General features: G+C 44.7%; 1 protein-coding gene across 3 annotated transcripts in view; it reads left to right on the top strand.

The window, feature by feature from the left end:
- The window catches only part of Fer1l6 (fer-1 like family member 6), a 150845-nt gene extending 128364 nt beyond the window's left edge, over positions 1–22481 (top strand). For all 3 annotated transcript variants that reach the window (XM_055626273.1, XM_055626272.1, XM_055626271.1), the window contains 7 exons: positions 1309–1451; positions 2953–3041; positions 3438–3536; positions 5589–5830; positions 7409–7572; positions 18244–18344; positions 20239–22481. In XM_055626273.1, the coding sequence (XP_055482248.1) occupies positions 1309–1451; positions 2953–3041; positions 3438–3536; positions 5589–5830; positions 7409–7572; positions 18244–18344; positions 20239–20425 (1025 nt within the window). In that variant the 3' untranslated portion in view covers positions 20426–22481. The remainder of the gene's footprint in view (positions 1–1308; positions 1452–2952; positions 3042–3437; positions 3537–5588; positions 5831–7408; positions 7573–18243; positions 18345–20238) is intronic.
- Positions 22482–25265: the final 2784 nt, after the last annotated feature.

The following is a 25265-nucleotide window of genomic DNA, read 5'->3' as shown; positions in this document are numbered from 1 at the left end:
AGTCTATCTCCTTTCAGCCCTTGTGTGTGTTAACTGGTTAAGGACTTGCAAATGTGCAAAGCAAGAAACAGATCTAAGTGAACCCACAAGTGCTGTACCAAACCGCCTACTGTAGCACCAAAAGAGGAACATTTTTGCCTGAGTATCACAGGGCACACGCTGGAGATCCCAAAGAAGCTTCCATAAGTTTGGGATGAGGTGGGGGAAGAAGGCATTTTTAATGTCACAGCACAATTCTGCTATCACCACATCTGAGCAGTTCCTACTTCTCTCTAAAGCTTCCGTGCTTTTGCCACGGTCAAACATCGGTGATACAGAGCCTGTTTCAACACTCTTGACTCCCACCATCTCTATTTCTTTTTACTTCATTATTTTGGACCCAAGAACATACTGAAAGTTCTTGCACACAGAGTCATTGCTTTTTAAACAGTGTGTTTGGTGACATGTTGGTGTTGATTTATTTTGAAGAAATTTCTTCTGCACAATATACTCTTATGGTGATGTAATTATTTGGTCAAAACCCTACATTTGATCAAACAATGTTTAAAACATTACCATTTTGCATAGTAAAAATCTGAAATTATGTTCATAACATCAGTTCCTGAGTGATTAATATGACAATGATTTTATTCATTGACTGTCTAACTCTTCAGCTCTTACTGACATAATTATTGTCACTGGGTGACCGTTTCTGTGGTCAGGCTTGATTATCTTATATCTTATAGCATTATAAGCTTTGTCGAGATTTTATTCTTCCAATTATTTTGTCTTGCTTCAAGATATTCTTTCCACCAATATTTTTATTATTGTTTTTGTTTTTGTCTTTTAAATCATGAGACACCTCATTTGTTGAAATGGAGCATAGGTGTGTATATTTGGGGGATCTCAGGTAAAGAGAAGACACCTACAAACACACCTTATGCCCCCATTTTATTTAAAGAAAGAAAGTGATTTCTAGGCCTTCATGTCATGGTGTTAGCAAACATACCTTCTTTAGTGTCTGGCGTTCATCTTCTGTGGGATTTCCAGGAATGTGGTTGTGTGCGTGAGTGCGTGTGTATAACCCTCACTCCCCAGGGTGTGATTGCCGTCTCTGTCTTCTTATCAATTCAGTCACCTTAGGCCTCATCTCCACATTCATCACCATGCCACCTCCAGTTCTTTCCATTTTCAATATTCTTTTGATCCTACTATGTCCCAGCATCTTTAGGAGGCGTGGTTAAGGGACGCACTTAAGGCACAGACAGACTCCACTCTTTGGAGTAACAGCTTCTGACATGCCTCTTCCCTTGTCTTTACTCCCTGCAGAGGAAATGGTGGAGTCTTATGAACACTTGGCCCTCAAGGTGCTACACTCTTGGGAGGACATCCCTGAGGTCGGGTGTCGGCTGGTTCCTGAGCACATAGAAACCCGGCCACTGTACCACAAGGATAAGCCGGGAATGGAGCAGGTAGTGTTACCAGCCTTATTAAGGGCAGAGCCTGGACGGTGGCAACCTTAAGGAGTTAGGGCTGGTCACTCATCCTTAACAGGGAAATCACACAGACAAAGTCACAGGGAAAAGCAAAGAAAGATTTATTAACTGTGTTCACATTGAGAGGACGATAAAGGGGTCCATTGAACCCCCAAATCTATCTTAAGAACCCTAGTGTGACATTTAGGTTTAAAAGAGTTTAAGAGGTCTACATACTTAGCTGGGCAGTACTATTCAAGACACATTCCCACCCACCACTGGTCAGTCATCGCCTTTGCTCCAGTCTGTCCTTCAAGGTGGTCTGTCAAATTGTCAGACTGTACAGAGTTTCTTTCTGCAAGAGGAGCTACCCCTCTTGATAGCACCAGGTTTCATCTTTTCCCAGCTCCACACGCAATTCCCAAGTAAATCTCACATTCTTGAGAACTTATAGATCTTGAGATCTTATAGCCAAAGGAAGGGACACAAGCGTCTCCTTGCCTGCCTGTCTTCATGCCTGCCAGGGTGGAGGCAGTAGTGGGCAGGACGGGTCTGGCCTAAAGAGGACAAGACAAGCGTCTTTGTTCCTAACAGCTAATTTTGTGTGCCTTACAGCAATGGTTCTATTCAGTGAGGGCTTTGAGCTTCTTCTCAGGGAACACATAGCACTGTCTGGAAATAGTACAGGTTCTTAGAAGTAGGTGAGGTGCTGTTGGTAGCTATTGGGTAGATGCTGCTAGATTAAATGTTCTAATGCACAGGACAGCCTCCACCCCAAAGAAAGAGTTACCTAGCTCAAGTGTCAGTGATGCCAACATTAAGAAACTATGCTCTGGGGTCAGTGTTGGATTTTTTTTTCAGTTTTATAATTTGAATTATTAAAGTCCTTTGTAAGAACTTTGACATTTGGGAATATTTGATAATGTAAGAATTCATGAGACAGTATGTATCAGCTGCATATACCATGTCCAATACATAGCAGAGGCTCAATAAAGATTGCCTTGTCCTTTCCCAGCTCTTAACTTATGCATTAGTAAATTCTTAATCAAAATATAAGTTATCCCAGGCATGGCGATATGAGCTTTTAATTCTAGAATTTTGAAGGTAGAAGCAGCTGCATTAGGAGTTCAAGGCCAGCTTCATGTACATAATGTGTGCAAGGCCAGTCTAGGCTATATGAGAGTCTAGCTCAAGGAAGGAAGGAAGGAAGGGAAGAAGGAAAGAAGGAAAGAAGGAAGAGAGGGAGGAAGAAAGGAAGGAACTCATTTCCTCTGCAGGAAGTGAGTTAAGGGAGGGAGAGAAGGCAGAAGGGAGGGAGAAAAGGAAAGAAAAGAGAGAGAAGCCTTTGCCTTTTTTAACAAATAGGCCACATGTGCATAAAGACACAAACAATATCTAACATCCACTTCTAATGAAGCGATGTTGTAAAATAATGAATGGTCCATTGTCATGCCCTGCCCTCTCTCAAACCTAACGGAAACTTTCTTTTGTCAACAAGGGCCGTCTACAGATGTGGGTGGACATCTTTCCCAAAGACACACCTCAGCTTGGGCCTCCTGTTGACATTTCACCCAGGAAACCCAAAGGGTAAGTCTGTCCATGCTAAGGGAAGAGACCGCGGTAGCAGAATACAGGATTACAGCACGGGATGGGAGAATGAAGCCCAGCGAGCAGTCACGCCCCCCTCTCCACCTGGCCAGTGACAGTGGTGCATGGGTTGTGGTGATGGAGGTGGTTATTTTGGTGGCTTCTGAGTCTCCGGGTTCTCGTATGGAAAATGCTGATCCACAGAGGGAAGAGCTGCTCTGACCCACCCACACCCTGGTTGAGTCTCTGACCAGCTGTTGAGCTGCTTAGTTCTGACAGGCCAACCAAGGGTTCTGATGCTATCAGACGTGGGAGCCCCAAGGCCCATGGACCAGGTGCAATGCTTTTGACCCCGTTTCAAGGTCATCTGCTTGACCCTGCATTCCTCCACCCCAGGTATGAGCTGAGAGTGACCATCTGGAACACTGAAGATGTCATTTTAGAAGATGAGAATATCTTCACGGGTCAGAAATCAAGTGACATTTATGTCAAAGGGTAAGGCTCCCCGCAAGCTCCATTCTTCCTTTCACCATCTTCCCTCTTCAGTCTCTAAACAATAGCTGCCTCGTGGAAGCTTCTACCCACGTTCCACGGAGGGAACTGTCCTGCCATGCTAGGTAAGATCACTTTCTGTGTGAAATGTTTGTCTTGTTCATTCATTTTTGCTAAGAATTATTTTATGGGGCTGGACAGATGGCTCAGAGGTTAAGAGCACTGGCTGCTCTTCCAGAGGTCCTGAGTTCAATTCCCAGCAACCACATATAGATGGCTCACAACCATCTATAGTGAGATCTGGTGCCCTCTTCTGGCCTGCTGGTGTACATGCAAACACAACGTATACATAATAAATAAATAAATCTTTTTTAAAAAGAATTATTTTATAAAAACATTTTCAGTGTGTAAACCTTATATAATTATCTTTCAGTTAAATGATGGGTGACTAAACTTTTAAGTGTCGTTCAAAGTATATCTGCCCTCCAATGGGAAGCAAGCAGAAAAATGTGAAGGTCATCGAGGGAAGACCCATGTTTAGCACTTTATAAGGCTAATGCAAAGGCTGGAATTTAGGCCTTCCAATTTACTGGTGCTACTGAGTAATAAGAGAGTCCGGCCTCAGACCCCCGGAGGAATCATTTGATATGTCCCTTAAATCTCAGTCCTGCTTCTATTCAGCCTCTGGTCAGGGAGGAGGTGAGGACATAGAGAATCAGTTTAAATTCATCAATTACCCTTTGGTGACAGTCGTTGGCCTTTCCTGAGCAAGAAGCACCTTGTGTTCAAAATTCTCTTGGCTATCAACGCATGTTCAAAAGCCTCATTCCCCACACCCCCAGAATGAGAATACGGGAATGAATTATGACAAAGAAGTAGTGATCAGAGTAGCAGAATAATACTTCGATAACAAAGTTAAAGTCATCTGATATTGCTTTCCAATAATGTTCAGGAAAGATAAATGTGTTTTGGTAACTGGTATTTTATCATGACTCATAATATGGAAGGCTTCTGGAAGAGTTCAGAAAATTCCAACTCCTGGCCATTAAGATATATTAGAAAGAGACGCCCACGTCCACCCCTCCCACTCACCTCTCATAAGTCTGGCTCCCTCCCCAGCCTGGCACAAACTCAGAGCTCAGTTAATAGTCTAGGGTATGATCCTGGGCCCTCTTGTCATCTGACTATTTTATCTTGATACCGTCTTCTTTTTACTTTAGCTAAATAAGTGTGTCTAACCCCAGAGTGGTAGCATTTCTCTGTGAGGAGAAGGGTTTTTCATCTTCCCTAGGACTGAGAAATTGATGCTTTCAGAAAGCCGGTGGTTTGGGGCCTGAAGAAATGGCTCAGCAGTTAAGGGCACACACCGCTCTTCCAGAGCACCTGAGTTCAGTGCCCAGTGCCCACATCGGGCAGCTCAGAGGTGCCGGGAACTCCAGATCCAGGGAATTCAAAACCTCTAGCCTCCTTGGGTACTGACACACATTTGTGCAAACCCTCATATAAACACACATGTACACATAATGAAAAACAATAAAAATAAACCTTTTAAGGTGTTTGAATTTTCACCTAGTTCGAATAAAAAGTGCTTGTTTTCTGAATTAATTAGCCATGGGCCAAATACTAGGAGAACATATTACTTGTAGCTTACATTATTCTTAGCATGGAGAAAAAAATCAATGGGTAATACCCATTCCCAGACCTGACAGCAGGCTTGTTCCAATCTTGTTCTAATACTCTGGAAATAACACTCCTTACAAAGAGGGCTCCCCAGCAAATTACACAGTCACTTCCTATTTTCTATCTTAACTGCACAGAGCTTTTCATCTATGAACAGCCAAAGACACTTACGCAACCTGATTTGGGATAAGACTTTTACATATGTGTCGATCCTAGCTTTTCTTTTTCATACTGAAGTGGAAGGTCCCATCTGAACCCAGCCACGTGGAATGCGAAACTGAAGCTCAGACTCAGTGAAGCTGGAGAAGTGACTTGATTCGGCTGGTGCCTGAACGCCGCACTCTAACTGTTTGAATTTCCTTTGTCTCCATGCAGGTGGATCAAGGGTTTGGAGGATGATAGACAGGAGACAGACGTGCATTACAACTCCCTGACCGGAGAAGGGAACTTCAACTGGCGCTTCCTGTTTCCATTCCAGTATCTGCCAGCTGAAAAGCAGATGGTCATCACCAAACGGGAGAACATCTTTTCCCTAGAGAAGATGGAGTGTAAGACCCCAGCTGTGCTGGTGCTGCAGGTCTGGGATTTTGAAAGACTGTCCTCAGACGACTTCCTGGGTAAGCCCAGTGGCCCTCTCAAGCCACGCATTAATGTTAAGGATGTCGTCCGGGCTTTTGAAAAGCTGAATGTGATTTTGTTATGAGGACAATCATTTTAGTGCTATTTGTGATCAGAAAAAAAAAAATTGTAAACAGTCTAACCAGCCATTACTAGGGAACTGGCAGAATCAGCTGTGGTCTGTGTACACAGTAGGCCCACAATGCATTTAGACATGCTGAGCTTTGCTGTATATAACATGAAGAAACAGTTAAAAGCTGAGTTCATTACTAATCTGTTACGACCAACCAGAAGGGCTGGAGAGCTCGTTCAGCAGCTTAGGGCACGTGCTGCTCCTGCAGAGGCCCCTGGGTTTGGTCCCCAGCACCCACATCAAGAGGCTCACAACCACCTGAGACTCCAGTTCCAGGGGATCTGATGCCCTGCACAGCCAGCGTCTAAGTGACTGTGGTACACAGACATACATTCAGGCCCACATACAAACACATAAGGTAAAATAATAAAGTAAGTCCATAAGAAAAAGGACCTTCCGCAGCTCCTCACACAGAGGGAGATATCAGTAAACAGCAACCCCACAACCGTGAAAACACTGAAACAGTCAGTGATTTGGAAAATTGGAGGGAATGCACTAAGTGGAGAAGAATATGGAATAGAAAACCTCACTTTCTAAATACACGCGTGCACACATACACGTATATAAATATATAAACAAGACATAAGTAGGTTTAGATCTGATTTAAATGTATATGTTAAAGAAATACTTATATAAGTGTATATCTGAAAGAAAGAAGAGGCAGGCAGGTGAGGGCTGTGCGCTACTATCCAGAGCCATGGCTAGTTTGGTGACGCTGAATGGTTTTTTGCTGATGTACAGGTTCTAAAGTTTCACATTTAACAAATGTTACTCTAGCCCAGGCATGGTGATGCACACCTTTAATCCCAGCACTTGGGAGACAGAGGCAGGCAGCTCTGAGTTCAAGGCCAGCCTGGTCTACAAAGCGAGTTCTAGGACAGCCAGGGGCTGTTACACAGAGAAACCCTGTCTCTGAAAAACAAAACAAAACAAAACAAGAAATAACCAATAAATGTTACATTATAACTGGAACGTCGTTAAAGTGAGAGACACAACACTTTCATGACAGTATCTTACCCTGGAGCCACACTGCAGTAAAGTGGGAGGTCCACCCGTTGTCCTACAGAGTAGATGTCAGGTGGACCCTGGCCTGCAAGATGATGTATGGGGGACCGCTATGGGGGAATCAGTGCGGAAGTACGCCACCCCTGAGGCCCAGCATCCAGACTCAGAGAACTGTGCGTACAGCCGGGAAGGGGCCCAGCAGTAATGTTACGCCAAACTGAAGCCTGAAGCTTCACAGAGCACTCTGCCCCGCCTTCCACCTGTACCATGTTGTAACATTCTTGACGGCATCGCGTGTCTCCATCCCATTCATAGCTATTCAGATAGCTAGCACATCTCCCACGCAATGTCAGGCTGACTGAGTGACAGGCAAGTGAGTCCGTACTGATCCACGCTGACTGGAAAGCCCTCCTCAACTGTCAGGGGCATCTCTTCACAGGCTCCCTGGAAATGAACCTTAATAGCTTCCCTCGGGCAGCCAAATCTGCAAAAGCCTGCGATTTGTCCAAGTTTGAAAATGCAAGCGAGGAGAGCAAGATTTCCATATTCCAGCAAAAGCGTGTGCGTGGCTGGTGGCCTTTTACAAAAAGCAAGGAGCTCACGGTAAATGGCAGCTGTCGGAGGTGGGCTGGGGAACCGTTGGGGGACAATGTTCTTTCTCGGTGAGTCATTTTGTAAGCACCAAGTTAAGTGCTTTGAAGTGACTTTTTAAAAGCCCTTGAAGTAAAAATCCTGCCAAGAAGCTAGACTTTCCAAAGCTTTATAAATGCATTAGTAATCCTTTCATATTTCAGCCTACTTGACTTAGAAGCTATCTCCACTGGGGTGATTTTCCCTCATTTCACCTGAACTCATGCCCTTGGCATTAAATTTTTAAGCATTTCTTGAAATTATGCATACAATTGTATCTAATGCACAATTTGAGTATAATTCCCTCATTCCTTAACCTCCAAACATAGGACTCAATTTTACAGTCAATCACCCTTTTGCAACTTCCTGAAGAGAGTAATAGCTGGTCGAGACATTTTCTCTGTCTTCTGCATTGCAAATTTAGCCCGTGTTGGTCCCTACTGGACCACATGCGCCTGGAGTTCCTGATCTTTCAAACATACTTGGGCAGAATGTTTCTTTTTCACATTCTTTGATGCTCCCCTAGACCCTCATTACTCTTCTGTAGGGATGGAGGGCTATTGTAAGTGGCCAGGCAAGATGCACAAAGGCACTGGGGCAATACTCTCCCCTGCTAGCCTTTCTCTGCTCTGGATTCAGTGGGTTTGAGGCAAAAAACAAACAAACAAACAAACAAACAAAAAAAAAAAACCCAGAAGCTCTTGGTCTGATGTTCCTGTATCTGCTCTTTCTGCTGTCTTCCATTCTTAGTTTAGTTCCCTATGGCCTAATGATATTGTTGAGGAAGCTGAGGTACCAGCCATCCTCAGGCTTCTAGGTCCCCGGAGGGCTTACTGAGGGATGACTGCATTCTAATTCTATGCTGGTTCTGGGCACAGAACTTAGGAAGTAAGACCATAGCTGAAGAGAGTCGATACCAAAGAGGCTAAGAAGAGACAGGCAGAGATGGGTGAAGAAGATGAAAGGAAACAGGCTAACACAGAAACCAAGAAGTTCAAGGAACAATGTACATAAGAATCCCCTAGGAAGCTGTTAAATGAGAGATCCTTATTCAGTATACGGGAAAGCCCAGCATCGTGCATTTCTAACAGCAAGATCCCAGGGGAGGCAGTTCTTATGTGTGCCTGCCAGCCTTACTTCAGCAAGTGCCATGCTCTGAAAAGATGGCCATGGGGCCTGGTCCATGGAGCCTGTGCTTGACACATTATTTGGATGTGTCTATCAGATTAAGCAGCAGAGATGGTCCCAGCAATCTTTGAAAAATGGAATTGTGAAAGTTCACGACAGCGTTAGCCACGATGTCCTAAAAGTGGAAACAGCCCAATACCCATCAGCTGACAAGCAAATAAATAAATAATGATGCCCATGAACAGCTGAAAACTGTTACTCAGCTGTGGGAAGAGGTGGAACAGTAAGCATGGACAGACCAAGAAAACATTATGCCAGGGGAAAGAAGCCGGGCAGAGTGACCACATGGTGTCCGATTCTACCTACACAAAAAGTACAAATAGGCATTCCATGAAATAGCCTGTTGGTTGACAGAGCCTGGAGGGAAGAGAAATGACACCTAATTGGCTACAGGGATGTTCAAACAATGGGTTCAAGGCTGACTTTTGTACAGAGCCTGGCTCCGTTATTAACCCGCTGTGTGATCTCAGGCAACTCCTTACCTGCAAAAACAGAAGAAATGAACACGAGTACCCCATGAGGCTGTTGTGACATTGAAAAGGAGCAGGGTCTATTTCAGGAACATGATAAGTATTCAACGAATGATAGAATTTATGTGTCATGGCATGGTAATGAGTGTTTTGCCATCCCTGACTTCTGCGGCCCGAAAGAGCTAAATATCCGAGGCTATAAACAGCGATGTCCACTACTAATGGGCCAATAAAATAGAGGGGGAATTAGGGTTTAAGGCATTTGTAAATGATACTTCTGATGAATTGACCAAGATAATGGACTTCGGCAATCTTTCATCAATGCTACTCAGTACAGTTAGGAGCTATTAATTAAATGTGTCTCATTTCTGTTTGCTCTTCTTTTGAGTATAGGTCATCTAATGTCTCTATGAACCATTCATTTTATTTCAGTAGCCACAGGAGTGTCCCCTGAACACAGTTAGGGGTGTCCCTAACTGCTGAGTAGGAAGCAGCCTCCAGTCCCAAGGAGCTTGCTGTCTTTTGGGAAGGCAAACTATGAAAGCCTCCGGCCCCCAGCTGCCACGGTGGAGGATGATCTGTCTGTAGCAATGACGACTACTGCTAACAACAGCTGACCTTGCCGGGCACAGGTTGCGAAGGGCTGAAAATGCAAACTGGCAGTGGAGGATCACTTGTGACTGAGAAAGCCTGAGTCCTGATTTCTGCTCTCTGACCTCTGCAGTCCTTGAAAAGCAAACTTCAGCCTCTGCAGAGACTAGCCTCAAATGGTCATGTCTGGTCAAGGGTACCAACTAGCCACATATGGCCTGCTTCTTCTTTTCCCGCTCCAGCATGCTTTACCCACAGAGAACCCAAGCTTTCTTTGGCTGAGTTACTGTCTCACATCCTGCCTGTCGTTGAGTCTCTGCCATGCACATGGGACTACAAGTGACAGAAGTGACAAATGATGGAGTTCTGAATCATTAGTCTCTGTTTGGTGTCGCTTGTGTGGGCTTCAGCGTTACCCACAGCACTAAAGACTTAATGGTTATTAATTCATTCATTCTAAAGCCCCATGATAATATACAGATATTCCTATTTTATTATTTTATAGCTAAGGAAGACAAGCACTGAGATGTCACCAAATAGCTCTAACATGGCTGCTCAGGGAAGGACATGGTTTAAACCCAAGCAGTCTATTCCTAAATTCCTTGCTCTTAATCCCTGAAACAGTACTTCTCTCTCTGGAAGAAACCCATGCTAATGGAGGGACATCAGCCTGGTTCTACCCAACCTGGTCCTTAGGTTATTAGCCATCTTCTCCACTGAGGGCTAAGATTATATCTATAAAGCAAAATCTATTCCTGAACCAGAAAACTTATCTACAAAGGTTGAGATGAAAAGATACAAAGATGAAAAGTTTGATTACTACTCTTAGTTAGTTGCTGTGAAAAACAACAACAACAACAAAACACCATGACTAAAAGCAACCTTGGGAGGAAAGAATTTATTTCACCTTACAGCCAGAAATCTATCACTGGGAGAAGCCAATGCAGGAACTCAGGGCTGGAACTCAGAGCTGGAAGTGGAGTGGAAGTCATGGAGGGGTGCTGCTTACTGGCTTGCTCAGCCTGCTTTCTTTTACCACCCAGGACTCACAAGCCTAGAGAGTGGCCCCGCCCATAGTGACCTGGACCCTCTCACATCAATAACCAATCAAGAAAATGAAATACTGGCTGGCCCACGGGTCAGTCTGGTGGGGGTATTTTCTCAGTTCATGTTCCCTCTTCCAAAATGCCTCTAAGTTGTGTCAAGTTAAAGTAAAACTAGTCCACACAATTCTAAGGATTAGTTAACCCAGCATGTGACCTGCACCACAAGGAAGAGAGTACAAAGACAGAAGCACCCTTGACCTCCACTGCTGTTACCAAGCCAAGCAGTCACAACCCGCTCCATGCCTGGACAAAGACAAGCCCTCCTATTCTAAAGCATATAAGCCATCCCGTTTTCAAAGCTGCTTATATACATGTACCTGGTTTCCAGGAAAATGGTGACTGGTCCAAGTAAGAAGACTTATTTTGTCAGATTTAATTCATTCTGGAATAATGCAGTGATTGGAGTGGCCAGCTGAGTTAGAAAATTTGTTTGTTGTGATGGGTGGTTGTAGAGGTTTGAATTAGTTTGGCTCCCGTAGACTCGTGTGTTGGAATGCATTGCCCTTAGGGAGTGACACTATTAGGAGGTGAGGCCTTGCTGGAGTAAGTACACCCTCGTTGGAAGAAGTGTGTCGCTGTGGGGCTGGGCTTTGAAGTCTCCAAAGCTCAAGCTATGCCCAGTATGACAGTCTCCTCCCTGCTGCCTTCAGATCAAGATGTAGAATTCTCAGCTCCTCCAGCACCATGTCTGCCTGCATGCTGTCGTGCTTTCTGCTGTGATAATAATGGACTAAACCTCTGAAACTTACGCCAGCCATTAAATGTCAGCCTTTATAAGCGTTGCCTTAAAAAAAAAAAAAGAGTTGCCTTGGTCATGGTGTCTCTTCATAGTAATATAACCCTAACTAAAACAGGTGGGGCTAGAGGGGATGCTTGTGAATCTTCATGACAGGCGACATTTTCTGACTTGGAATGAGGTGAATGCTAGAGTTAGCTTCCTCCCCCTCAGAAGTAGCAGTATATTTATTTTTAGTCCCCTTCCCCACAACACACACACACACACACTGCCTCCAGTCTCCCTAAATTGTCCATGCTGGCCTTCCTATCCTCCAGCCTCAGTTTCCCAGGTATCTGGACTTGCATGTATGTGCTACAGTCTTAGGCTGGTATGCTAATTTGTTTGATGTTTGCTTTGCAGATGAAGGTTCCTAAGCCCTTGACAAAGGCTGGCCTGCAGAGTTTTAAAGTAAAAGCCCGCCCAGTTTTCAAAGCTGTTTATATACATTTCAAAGAGAAGAGGAAGTACTTGTAATTGTAGCTCTTCTACAGTAAATGCTCTCAGATAAAGGAAAAAATGGGAATCCTGTCTATATGGTTTGTTTATTGTAGACAGGGTCTCTCTATGTGGACCAGGCTGACCTTGAACTCATGACCCGCCAGGCATATTGTACCATGCCTGGTCTTTTGCCCTTGTTATCAACAGAAAGAATGAAGTCTTTTAGAATCTGTATTTTTCCTTATTCACCCTAAAGGGGGAATGTGAAATGACTTCATTCTAAATGCACAGCGCATCCCTGTAAGGTCCTGAAAGTCCTGCTGAGCTTGCAGAAGGAAGTTGGCCCCAACTTCCCCTTGTTCTCTTTACTCTGTAACCAACCAACACACATACCCAGGAAACCAAGCCACCAGCGCTTTTCTCCTAATGTGATAGGAAGTTGGTCGTGTACAGGGAAACCTCTGCCATTCTTCGGTCACCTTCTGCCTCTTGAGTCTCAGGTTTTAAGTCCCTAAAGTGCAAGTGATGAATTGGATGTCCCAGACGGTTCGTAGCACCGTCTCCAATTCTAACTCTGCATGGGTCCTCCCGTGCTTTGAAATTATTCATAGTGTTGGCAATGGTGGCTCGACCTGTTCTCCCAGCAGTTGGGAAGCTGAGGCAGGAAGCCTCCTCCAAACATGAAACCGACATAGGCCACATTGCAAGTTGCAGGCTCACCCTGAGGGCTCCCCTACTGCACCCCATCTCAGAGTGTGTGCGAGCGCATGTGTATACACATATATGTATCGGGAGCATTCAGTGCTTTTTGGTTTTTGTTGTTTTTGCTTTTGCCCTGGTCACTGGCAGGGGAGAAAGAATTTGTTTCCAGTGTCCACCACCTGCCAAGCTTATTTTTAAAGCTCCCCATCAGTAGCCCAGCCTGTCTGTCTGGTTTAGACCCTTGGATTCACATAGCTCCTTGTGTGTGCGCACTGTCACCTTGGAGTCGGTGCAACCTGGCTTCAGGGCTCTCTCAGAGTGGGTGCCCTTGGCAGAATGGGAGGGCAGACACACACATTGCACCCTATATTTTATACTTCTGGCACCAACTAGTCCTCTTCAAAGCCATCTTTAAATAAATCACTCCTTTAAGATATGGAGGTCAGTGAGTTTCTTCTACAGGCAAATTCCACAAATTAACATGTATTTTAGGTTAGGTCCCGGGGCTATGAAGCCCTTAATTTAAAAAGTGGCAGCTATACTTCAGGTTGAGGGAGGAACCTTCAGCATCCTCTGTGGCTAATAGCTATAGTTTCAGTGATGCTGGGTTGCTGGGTTGGTTAGGTTGGCAAATATAAGATGTCTTTCTTGCACAGCTACACTTCCCCTTTGCATGAACAGGTCACTGACGGGGTCACACCTGCATTGTGAGGGCTTTCTTCTGCCACCACAGCTCACCTACTGGTTTAACAACCACCAAGGATCTTGTTTAGTTCATGTTCTCTCTCTCTCTCTCTCTCTCTCTCAGTTAGCATCCACCTAAGAGATTTCTCCATAAAGCAGAAGTATGAAGTGTGATCACTCTACTTTCCCACCCCAAAAAATGATTAGAATCAAGAGTTAGTGTTATAACCTAATGACCTCCACCGCCCCCCCCAACTTATTTTTGGCTGTGTCACTACAGACTAATGGAATTTTTTAAAAATATATCGTCTAAATATACCCCCTAGAAGAATCTAGGATCAAAAATCACTCAGTAACAAATAAATTTTTAGTGCTTTAATTCTATTTTCTAGATAGCATCTTCTACTAAAAGAAGCTGACTTCAGACCTAGAGCCAAAAAATCCAAGAAGAGTCTGAGATGCCCAGTTAAAGTACACAGGACAACTTGAACACTCGGTCCAAGAATGGTTGTGTTAGTGCAAAAGCCTTTTCTTTAGGTTTCTGAATTATTCTTGAATTCGGGTACTCAGAAATGAAATTCCTAGGTTGAGAACATGGGAGTACACGCAGTGCACATACGTATCTGTACATATGAAGGAATCAGCTACTCTCATACGGCTGCCACAAGACCAACTTAAGGAGGAAGGATTTATTTTAGCTCATGGCTTCTGACATTTTCAGCCCATTATAGCAGGGAAAGCATGGTGGCGCAAGTGTGTGGCAAAGGTCATTCCCCTCATGGTGGACCAGAAGGCAGAGAATGAGGCTGACGGGACCAGATATATCCTTCAGAAACCCACCGCTAGAGACTCACTTTCAACCCCCTAGATCTCACCTCCTGTGGGTGTCACAGTCCCTGTGAAACAGCATAACCGGCTAGGGAGCAAGCATTCGAAACATGAGCCTGTAGGGACATTTCAGATTCAAACCGTAACTCTCCATATATATTTTTTTTCTTAAAGTATTTTATCAATGCACATTCCAGCATGAATTTTTGCAAATGACTTTTCATAGCAGTGAGGCTGCATTTTAGTGAGCAACGGCAATTAATTAGTGGTGAAAAATATGTGTCTGTTCTGAAGGTGGCCTGGTCTCTTCTCCTCTTACCTGAGATCCACTCCCAGAATGTTAAGGTTTGGAGTTCATATAACTGGTATAGCATATGCGCAGTCTCTTCAGGGACCTTTCCTTGTCATTTTCCCCCTTTCACAGATGTCATGAGGTTAATGGGTAATCTCTCAAACTGTCTGTGCTTTTCTCTTCTTCTTCTTCTTATAGTCCTGATTTTAAATTACATTTGGAGGATATTATTAGCTTAAGACCTCTGCTTGGTGAGAGGCTGAATATTGATGATGGAGTAGGAAGTGAAGCCCTCTGGATGCAGAGATAGGCAGAGAGGAGAAGCATTTATCAGAATGCAATAGTCCCCGTTGCTCTCCTGCGGCTGGAATAAGCAAGGCTTCACAATAATAACTGTTGACTTCTATGCTAAGGTCAGGACTTATTGGCTCAGAAAGCGACCTTAGGCTGGGTGGAGAATGCTGACTGTGTGTTCATATTATGAACATCCTGAGGACAGGGAGTTGGACAGGCAACTCACTCAAGGTCACATTGTTTCAATGAAGAGCACTAGATTGCATTCCTTCAACTACTGTCCATCTGACCTACGCTGGTCTATGCTATATCCTGTTCATTTCCAGCCCACAAGTTGGGGTCACATGTATATACCAATGCCAGAATGATGATAGCAAAGATTGTGGAATCATCTTAGAACTTTTCAGAAAAGTCACATTTACTATTAAAGATGGCTCAGTGGGTAATGGCACTTGCTGAAAAGCCTGAGAAAAAAAATGGGTGTAATTCCCAAAATCCATATGGGCTGGCGAAGAGAGCTGACTCCTGCAAGGTGACCTCTGACTCACACACGCGCACACGCACAGGTGTGCACACACATACTCTATCTCCCCTCCCTCCCCTCCTGTCCTCTGCCCCTCCCCTCCCTCTCCCACACAATAAATAAATAAATAAGCAAATAACTGTAAACGGTATTTCTGAATCCTACGACATTTGGGTTGAACCAGGTTTTTAAACCAAAGAATGACTGAAGCCGCCAGGATTGGAACTCACAATCTGAGTATGTTGACCTCACGTACTGCTCAGACAGCCGCTCAGACACATTATTCTCTGCCTCTCTCTCTCCCTTTTGCCATGAATTTTGCCCCAAGTGCTCTATCTCCCTCAGCAAGGGGTCACTTGAACATATAAAGTAGCAAAATCATGAGAGCCTATTTAAGAGCACCTCAGGAGTCACATGACAATTTAGTAACAGAGATTAGCAAGCCTGGGTTTCCATGGCTGCGACCCCAAACACGGAAATGCTATCTACTTTGATGGTGCTTTACATGGCTCATACGTGTATCAAGCACTTCTTCGGACTACAGAAATCTGTACCGAGCTGCTATGATGATGATGATGATGATGATGATGATGATGATGATGATGATGATGATGATGCAGTAGGGTATAAAGAGGCTGTTTTGGTCCTTTCACTCTTGACCCAAGTGTGCCCTGTTGATTTCTACCCTGTTCCAACAATTCCAGAACCTGGGAACTGGTTAGCCCCCCCCCCCCAAGCTGACTCTCCATCAAATTAGAGCAACTGGATGAAGTCGTTAGTGTACAAAACCCTGCTCAGAAGAGGTTAAGCCACCCCGGAAAGAGCCCTGGAAGAGAGCTCTGCTTGTATGGTGAGCCTGTTCCCTTTGCCATCAGTTTTAAGTTGCTTTCCTAGCTTTCTTCCAATAGCCAAGTCTTAAGGAGCTCCTTTGCATTTTAGTTCTACCTTTAGCACATCCTAGATGTTACAGTCACATCGCTCTAGAATATCTGACAGACAAGGAGCTCGAGATACAAGGAGACGAGTGCCTTCAGGTGCTGACAATGAACATCATGGGTCACTGAGAAAAGCGTTTTAAACCTTCTCATCCACTATCCAACAAAGGAATGAATAAATTGCCAGGCAGTTTGTATCTTATAGACCAGGGTTCAAATTCTAGTCGGGGATGGCCCATTATGCGTATTGCCTTGGGAACGTTGTTTGACCTCTAGCTTCTGGTCCTCTCGAAAAGAATAGCTAGCTTGCTTGTTTTTGAGACAGGCTGAGAGATAATAAAGAAAATGAGCCAGAGTCAAGATGTACAACTGCAATTTGAACTTCAGTATTCTTATTATATGCTGATAATTGTGTGGAAGAGTGACTGTAAACTACAGAGGCTATATATTACTTATTTCCCAGCTTTTAAATACCCTCTGAGCATAATCTGCCCTAATTTCTCAATGGGAATAAGAGACTACACATATTCATGCATGTAAGGGCCATTTCTAAATCATAGGACATGGTTGAGTGGAAATAAATAAGAACAAGAAATAAAGCAAGTAGTCATGTGATCTCTAATCTATGGGACCTGAAGACAGCTTTGACAGTGGCTGCATTTGTTAAAATGCTTCTATGACGCTCTACTGTCCCCTCCCCGCTACGTCACCTTGAATCTCAGTGCACAAAATCCAAGGACGCAGGAGGAAAGAAAAATCTCTTCTTCAAAGAACAGGCATTCCAGCCCGCCAGAAGGCCCATCCTGCGGCGAATGAATGATTGAACAAGAAAGAATGACTTGATTTCTGCCCTGGAGTTTGCCAGCCATTTCCATCTCTGCCAATAGCGTTGGCACGGTGCTTAAGAGAATTGCCTGACACCCACAGCTTCCAAGTCAGAGGGATGCTTGCCATAGAGGAGAAGGGTATTTCTAAAATAAAACAATGGTTCTGACAGCCTTGGTGAACACACACAATCAATGATGGATGGCAGAGAAGCTATTCTGAAAACTCAGGGTCGTATCCACCAATTTCCTCTGGAGAACTGACGGAAAAGAAAGTGGTTGCTATAAAGGGGCCTGCCACTCGAGTCATTAGCTCCCTTTCTAATGACTACTCAGTTCTAGTATTATTCTTTCCCTGTTAATGATGGCCAACTGGTCAATGTGAGATATCCGTGTCTATATCTCTGTGTCTATCTGTACACGTGGGACCCTTCCCAAACACAAACCTCAGCAGCAGCAGCATTATGGGCCTCGGTGGCGGGGAAGGTGTATGTAATGCGGGTGTGTGCCCAGGCACGCGTTCGTAGGGACCCAGTGGATGTTGGGATATCTTCACCCATCACTTCCCTCCTTATTATCATTACTGTTGTTGAGACAAGGTTTCCTCACGCAGCCTGAAGAGCTCTGTTTAGCTAGACGGGCTGGCCGCTGGGCCCCTGGGATCTACGTGTCTCCAAACCCTCCTCACTGCTGGGGTTATAGACACACGCTGCCACCTCTGGCTTGTAAGCGCGTGCTAAGGATCTGAACTCAGTTCTTCATACTTCATAATAAGCAACCCCACCCACCGAGCCCCCTCTCCAGCCACACCCTGGGGCTTTTAGGAGTCCTCACAAGATGGTTTCTCCTGAACCAGAAAACAGGTATTTTCTCAAAATAAACCAACAGACTAGTCAGAATACTTCCTGCTGACAGAATGACAAGATACTTCTGGGTCGCCGGTTTTGCCCCCAGGTGTGTGATTGGAAACTGCAGTTTCTGTCTTATGCAGGGCAAGGTTGAAGCTGAGTTCCACTTAGTCACAGCAGAGGAAGCCGAGAAAAACCCTGTCGGCAAAGCCCGGAAGGAGCCCGAGCCCTTGGCGAAGCCCAAGTGAGTATGGCTGGGTTGTAGTTGGGAACGTGGCGCATGCGCGGGGCCTCCGCGACCCCCAGGTTTTTCTGAGGCCCCGGCATTTCCTGTTACATCACCCAGAACTCGGGAGCTGAGGATCAGGCGACTAAGTGCTGACGAACCTGTGTGGTTTATTGTTTCTATAACTGAAAAATGCCCCAGAGATCCCACACTGCAGCTGAAGCAGGTCGCGTCTGTAAAAATGCCTCACCTAGAGCCTCTCTAGAGCAATTCATCTGTCTTCCACTCCTGTTGTGTGCACGTGGATTGCTGACCTGACCAAACTTACAGGACCGAGTTAACGTTTTCACACTTCACTGAAAAGTTTTTGCTTCATTGTCATAGCTGTTCTAGTTGGGATTTTTGAGGACAGCACAACATTCCATAGGCTTGGTGCCCATCGTCAAGTTGGTCACCACCCAGAATCATGAAATCAACTTAATTTTGCCATTTTCCGATTTGTTTTTTGTTTTGTTTTGATGAAAACATTTTCTTTTTGATACATCGTTGCTTTAAAAAAAAAAAAATAGGTTCCCAGAGTCAGAATTAAATGATAGTCCTTTATTGCACTTGACTCTTGGTTGCATGGCCATTAAAAATTGAATGCACAGGAAATACATGTATAAAATGCCTTTTGGAATTGTGTTTATTCTATCTCTCCCCAGACCCGGGCTGTGCGATCTTGTCTCTGTACCCACATTCCACCTCTCATAATGCTAGGAACATAACAGGTGCTTGGCTACTCATTAACTCAAAGTTCTTTGTTAAAGCATCCGTTTAAGAACACCTCACACACAGATACTATGGCGGTACACACCCGGCCTGCTCAGGTTCCAGTGCTGAGAGGGGGAAAGTGGACACAGGATCCCAAGCCTAACGGAGAGGCTATCTACAATTGATACCTGCCTACGAAAAAAAAAAAAAAAAGCCGTTTTCTCCAACGGCATAGAAGGGTAGGCTCCATGCTGAGCCATAGATGGGTAAGACAAAATGAATTTTCAGTGGCACTTTTGTAGACTTTTTGTCTCATATTGCCTTATGGAGGCATTTTATTTTTGTCTTACGGGTTTTTTTTTTTTTTTTTTTGCTTGCATATTACAGTTTTCAATTTTGTGTTTTTATGGATTTGTGTCTGTCTGTGTCTTACTTCTGTCTCTGTTTTTCATTCTTTTTTTTTTTCCTGTTTGTTTCTAAATGGAAAGAGAAAGAAAGGGCATGAGTTCAGTGGGTGGGGATAGGGGAAGGAGTTGGGGAGGAGTTGGGGAGGGGAAAGTGATCAGATTACATTGTATGAAAATTTTTTCAATTAAAAACAAATAAAAAATAAAAAAAGACTTTGGAGGGCACAAAAGAAATATCAGGCATAAGCTCTGCCTCCCAGGAGCTTGCCATTTCCTTAGGAGAAGTAGCACAGAAACTCGTGAAATAGTTATGAGAGCATAAAAGACAAATATGCTGTGCAGAGAAGGAGGTTCGATTTCCGTGGGGCAGGAATTTACAGTGAGGGCTCCTGGTGCGCTGAGGCGGTCAGAGTAGATTTCATGCAGAAGGTGGGCTTGATCTGGTCGTAGAGGGACAGGTGGCGGGATGGACGGTGTGGGCTTCAGGCTGGGTTCTAACAGGGCTCTGGTCTGACTCAGAGCAACCTTTAACACCATGCCTTACACCAGCCATTACTGACCGCTTGGTAAACTGCCCTATTTCTGTTGCTTTAGGTAGAATGTTCTTCTTCCCCCAACCCCATTCTCAGAGATCCCTATATTCTCTCCTCTCTCCTATGGGTCCCCCAGAAAAACAGCATTGGAAGTGTTTCCTGGGAGGTTGGGACTCATGGCTATTGACCATGACCCCTTTTCCTGATTTCCCCCCCTAGCCGCCCGGACACCTCCTTCTCGTGGTTCGTGAGCCCCTTCAAGTGCCTGTACCACCTGATCTGGAGGAACTACAAGAAGTACATCATCATCGCCTTCATCCTCATCATCCTCATCATCTTCCTGGTCCTCTTCATCTATACCCTGCCAGGAGCCATCAGCCGGAGGATAGTCGTGGGTGGCTCCTAAGGGCAACGGAGGACACAGACCTCTTTATGATCACGTGCTGTGGGAGGTACTATGGTGATGCTAAAGGGAAAAGATAAAGGGACCCGATAACTGTCCCTGTATCTTGGGGATAAATCAGGTCTTCCCTAGGAAGACTGAACCCTGGCAGGCTCTCCCTGCCCCAGTCTCAGCTACCACCTTCCAAAATTTTAAATCCCAAATCTTGTTTTTGCCTACACTCCAGGATAATCAACGATGACCTCGAATTGACCTCAGTAAGCCTTCTCTCAATGTAATAGATCGTATTTTAAAAGATCAAATCTGAATCTGAAATTTTATCAGAAGCCCCATATTTCAAATAAAATGTCTTCGTAAACATTCAAAAAAGGCAGCTAGTAAATTACTATCTACTTAACAAGTCCCAAATACCACTTGGTTTAATCTTCACAGTTACCGGACACGTTCACTTCCAGGCTGTCAAACTGGCTTGACAAAAATGTGTCTAAATCATCTAAACTATTTCATTGTTAAAAATCCTCCCACAGAAGTGGTTCTCAGCCTGTGGGTCTCAACCCACAAAAGTAATTTTGTGACTGGGGGTCACGGCACCAGAGTCGCAGCCTTAGGAAGGTTGAGAACCGCTGCTCTATGGAGTGAAACCGCAGCCAGGTTACCTTCAAAGTCAACTGAATACACGCAGTAGCAGTAGCGAGCTGTGAGAAGTTCTCTTGCATTTGCTCTGTGGCACTTTCCAAATGCAGCGTCCACAATTTGATAAATTCTGTGCATGTGAGTCAGGTGGGAATTCTCATTGGCTAGATATACAGCCCCCCGGCGAGCATTGTGTCGCCACTGGTCACAGACTGTGACAGGAACGGCCCGTGCCACCTCTGCTCATCCCTCACCGTCCCAGCAGGTGAGCCAGGTAGGTACAGAGTGTGAAAGCCCGTCTGAGAAACAGCAGCCAATTCACTGATGGATGGCATCAGCGCGCCTTGAAAGGAAACTCCCAGTCTCTGCAGAATGTCCCTGCATTCTGTCCTATCTACAGTGGGGGTTGGGTTGAGGGGCCTCTTTTCTCAGTCATAGTGAGGAAATACAGGCTCTGAGATGTTTGGCCTCCGTCCCCTCAAAGGACTTCCCCCCACCCCCAATTTTTCTTCTTCCTATCACCCAGGGTCGTTCCCCAGGTGGCACTGGGGAAACTAAGTTTGAGTTCTTCTCTCGACACTAGAAGCATCAAGACAATGGCTTTAATTTTACCTTTTTGTTTGTTTGCTTTGTTTTGCTTTTGAGCTGGGGGTCTGCTATAGTCCATATGGATCTTAAACTTCCTAAATGGCCAAGAAGAACTACGATTCCCGATCTCCCTGCTTTCATTTCCTAAATACTAGGACTATAGACGTACCCCACCATGCTTGGCTTCTTATATATATTTTAATGCTATTGCACAATTGTAACTTTTCTAAAGTCAAAAGTGCTTACATCTACATAGAAAATCATTCTGGAATGTTCCTTGTCCATCAAAAACAGAAGGTATGCTCTGTGAAATTTTAAAAAAAATAGAAGCTTATAGTGCTGGTATTCAACCCCAGAGCCTGGTGCATGCTGGGCAAACCATTCCACCATTGATTTGCAGGCCCTGTGATTTTAGACTTGAGTACTGTTCACTCAGTTCTGGCTCTCGATGCTCTATCTCTTAGCATCAGTACCATCACATTTTCCTGAAGTTCTGAGAAACAGAAGCTTGCTGCCTTGGCAATGTTTCCTAGTGAGATTGGCTACGTAAGTGGTGGTTCATTCTCACTTCGCAGTGATGTATATTCATCCCTGATGGAGAGGTCAGATTGTTTGATGTCATGAGGCATACGTAATAAATCCGTTCTAAGTATTTGTATATGTGTTAGAAACCTATACACAGCATGTTGGAAAAATAAATATGTACATGATGGGAAATTTCTAGAGGAATATAACAACATGAACAGTTATCTAAGCAGCATAATCTTTTATTTACCTCCTCCTTCTCCTAAAACTTCTTTAATAAATGTAATATTTTAATGTAAAAAATTTAATAAACATAAACTTACCTCTGTTCATTGAAAAATACTTATTGGCGCCTATAAGCTGGGCAGTGGAGACAGCAGGGATAAAATAAGCATGGCCAGATTATCATAGGGTTTGCATTCTGGAAGCTCCTCTCCCCCAAATTTATTGTTTTATCTTCAAATAATGGTTCTGCCAAGAAAGGCATTGGACGAAAAATATGTTTCACAAATAAGGCTTGGAAAAAAAAGTGCATATATTTCTGGTGGTGTTGGAAAGGGAAGTGCTATTTTTAGATAAATCTGGATGTAAGGGCAGGTGCTTTCTAGTGGATTCTGAAAGGTAAAATCTTGACAAAGCAATGCAAATTGTTGAATCACCTAATAAAAGCAAGCAAGAAAATTATCTGGAAACCCTTCCAACTTAAGTAGAGTCCACCAACTTCCCCTTGATGTCAAAAGATGTCCAGATGCTAAAAAGCCTGGAGGCAGAAGCCTTCGAAACATTTTAGAAATGTGTGAGATGGAGTTGGTAAGCAAGGATAATTTTGGCGTCAGCCATGTCTGGTGTTCTATACATAGGATATCACATATGGCCTGTCCTGCAAAGAAAAATTAAACAAAATAATCTTCTGCCTAATTATGCAGCGCTGGTCCTAAAGATAATCACAGTCTTTAAAAATATATATATATATATACCCATTTCCCAAGTTACCTTGAGTCTCCACCTTTCTTTTTTTCTTGGCGCTTAAATCCATTTGAGAATGCTTTTTATCTTTCTAAACACCATTTAAACCCCACCCTGCCCCCACCCTCGAACAATGTGAGACAAACTTAGTCCCAGCCACAAACACAGACACCCTTCCCCGCAGGGCTGGGTATCTAACGTGACATCACACCCTGGAATCACTCGGTATTCTTTGTTCTTCCCTTCCGTTACAGATACCCTGGCCAGAGCGACCTTTTAAAATGTAAAAGGTAAAAAATCGTTTACCTTTTAAAATTGGTGTGCATGGAGTGCATGTGTGTGCACGTTTGTGTGGTGCGTGTATGTGTGTGTTTGTGCCAGCCAGAGGGGGATTTTGCCTCCCAGAAAGAAATGTCAAGAGTTCTGCCATCTTGTCAGACCACCTTGCAGGAGAGAGCTGGGCCGTGGTGGGAGGCAGGACCCCTCCTTTAGTCATGCCTGTCTCCTGCTCTCTCTTTAAACCTTAACCTCATATCAAGACCGTGGAGATGGACTTGAGAGGTTACCAGACATTTTCATTTGTTCCTCTTCTTAATGTGGTCAAGTTGAATAAGGCTCCGTTCTCTGCTTTTTACTATTCCTTGGCTCCTTAATTGGCACATTGAGCATGAGTGGCCAACGCTAGCTGGTTAGGGCTGCCAGGGTTGCCCCGGCTTTGACCCTAAAACCTGCAGTAATTCATGACACAAATATACACGAGATCCACCTCACAGTGGGGGCCATCTGACCTTATTCACCCGGTAGTTGCAGATAATTATTAGGTCTAGTCCTCATGCTGGCTGCATAGACAGCGCCGGGGACACCAAAACCCACAAAGAAAGTCCCTGAGCAAACCCATGGAGCATGGAAAGAAGACATAAACTAAATAACCACATGCTCCCAGCCGCAGGTGGATGTACCACATAAGTATTAGGAACAGAGAGCGCGCCTCCCAGGGGGACCCCACCCAGCCCAGATAGCAGAAAGACACCTCAGAGAAGCAATGGCCAAGGGAGGATGTGATAGGTAAAAGAGAACGCTCGCGACTGAATACAGCACTAGCAAAGGTCTCGTGGAAGGAATGATGGAGGCCATAGAGGCATCTGAAGGAGACTGAGATGAAAGTGAGGGACAGAAGGATGTGGCATTAAGTCGTGGCCACATCCTTAGGGGCCCCCAGAAATCTGGCTTCAGGAGCAGCAACAGAGGTGGGCAATGGGCACCCAGCGATTATACCGCTAAGGCTCGAGTGCTCTCGAGGGAGAAGGCATAGTCTCGTGTTGTCTCATTGACTCCTGTGTGACCCAGGGAAACAACCTGCACTGGGGCTGGGACTGTGGGATAAGATGATAAACCTGACTACAGAAGGGCGGCTCAGGTCTCCCCAGAGACCCTGACAGAGAGGGTATAGAAGCTGGAACCCGAACTCCTCTATTTCTACTGGTCCTTCACCTCTCTGAGCCTTAGTTTCTTCCTCTATTAGCAGGGAGCCAAAACCTCTTGGGGAAGAATTACTGTAAAGAAGGAGGAAAGTTGAAAAGGGCTGGCATGAAGCCAGGCCTTGGACGGAGTCGGCTAGTATCACGAGAATGGCTTCAAAGATGGGGTTTCGGATGTCTGCTTGGACACTGGGACTGAGAAGAGACTAGACCTATGTTTTGACAGACTAACAAAGCTCAGCCTGCTTTCTCATACAGTCAGGAACACCTATGGGGTAGCCCCAACCACAGCGTTCTGCGCCCTCCCACATCAACCATTAACCTAGAAAATGGCCCACAGGGTTGCCCACAGACCAGTCTGCTGGTAACATGTTCCCGGATGACTCTAGCTTGTGTCAAGTTGTTTAAAAACTAAGCAGGGCATGGGGGCTTGCTGCCACAGACAATTTTTTCTTTCTGGAACAAGATGTTTCCCTCTCTGTTCAGACTCAAGTGATAATTAGCCTAAAAAAAAAAAAAAAAGGAAAAAAGGAAGGGAGCCTTCTCCAGCTCCCTGCCTGATTCAAATCCTCAGGAGCTGAACAGATGGAACTCCGCCCCTCCTCCCACCCCTTGGCCTCCCAGACCCAGCGTCAGCAACTCCAGGGGCTGCA

The sequence above is a fragment of the Psammomys obesus genome, unplaced genomic scaffold, assembly GCF_907164565.1.
Source record: "Psammomys obesus unplaced genomic scaffold, mPsaObe1.curated_primary_1811, whole genome shotgun sequence".
NCBI classification, from domain to species: Eukaryota; Metazoa; Chordata; class Mammalia; order Rodentia; family Muridae; genus Psammomys; species Psammomys obesus.
Note: the sequence above shows the minus strand (reverse complement) of the source record. Positions and strands in the feature narration are given on the sequence as shown.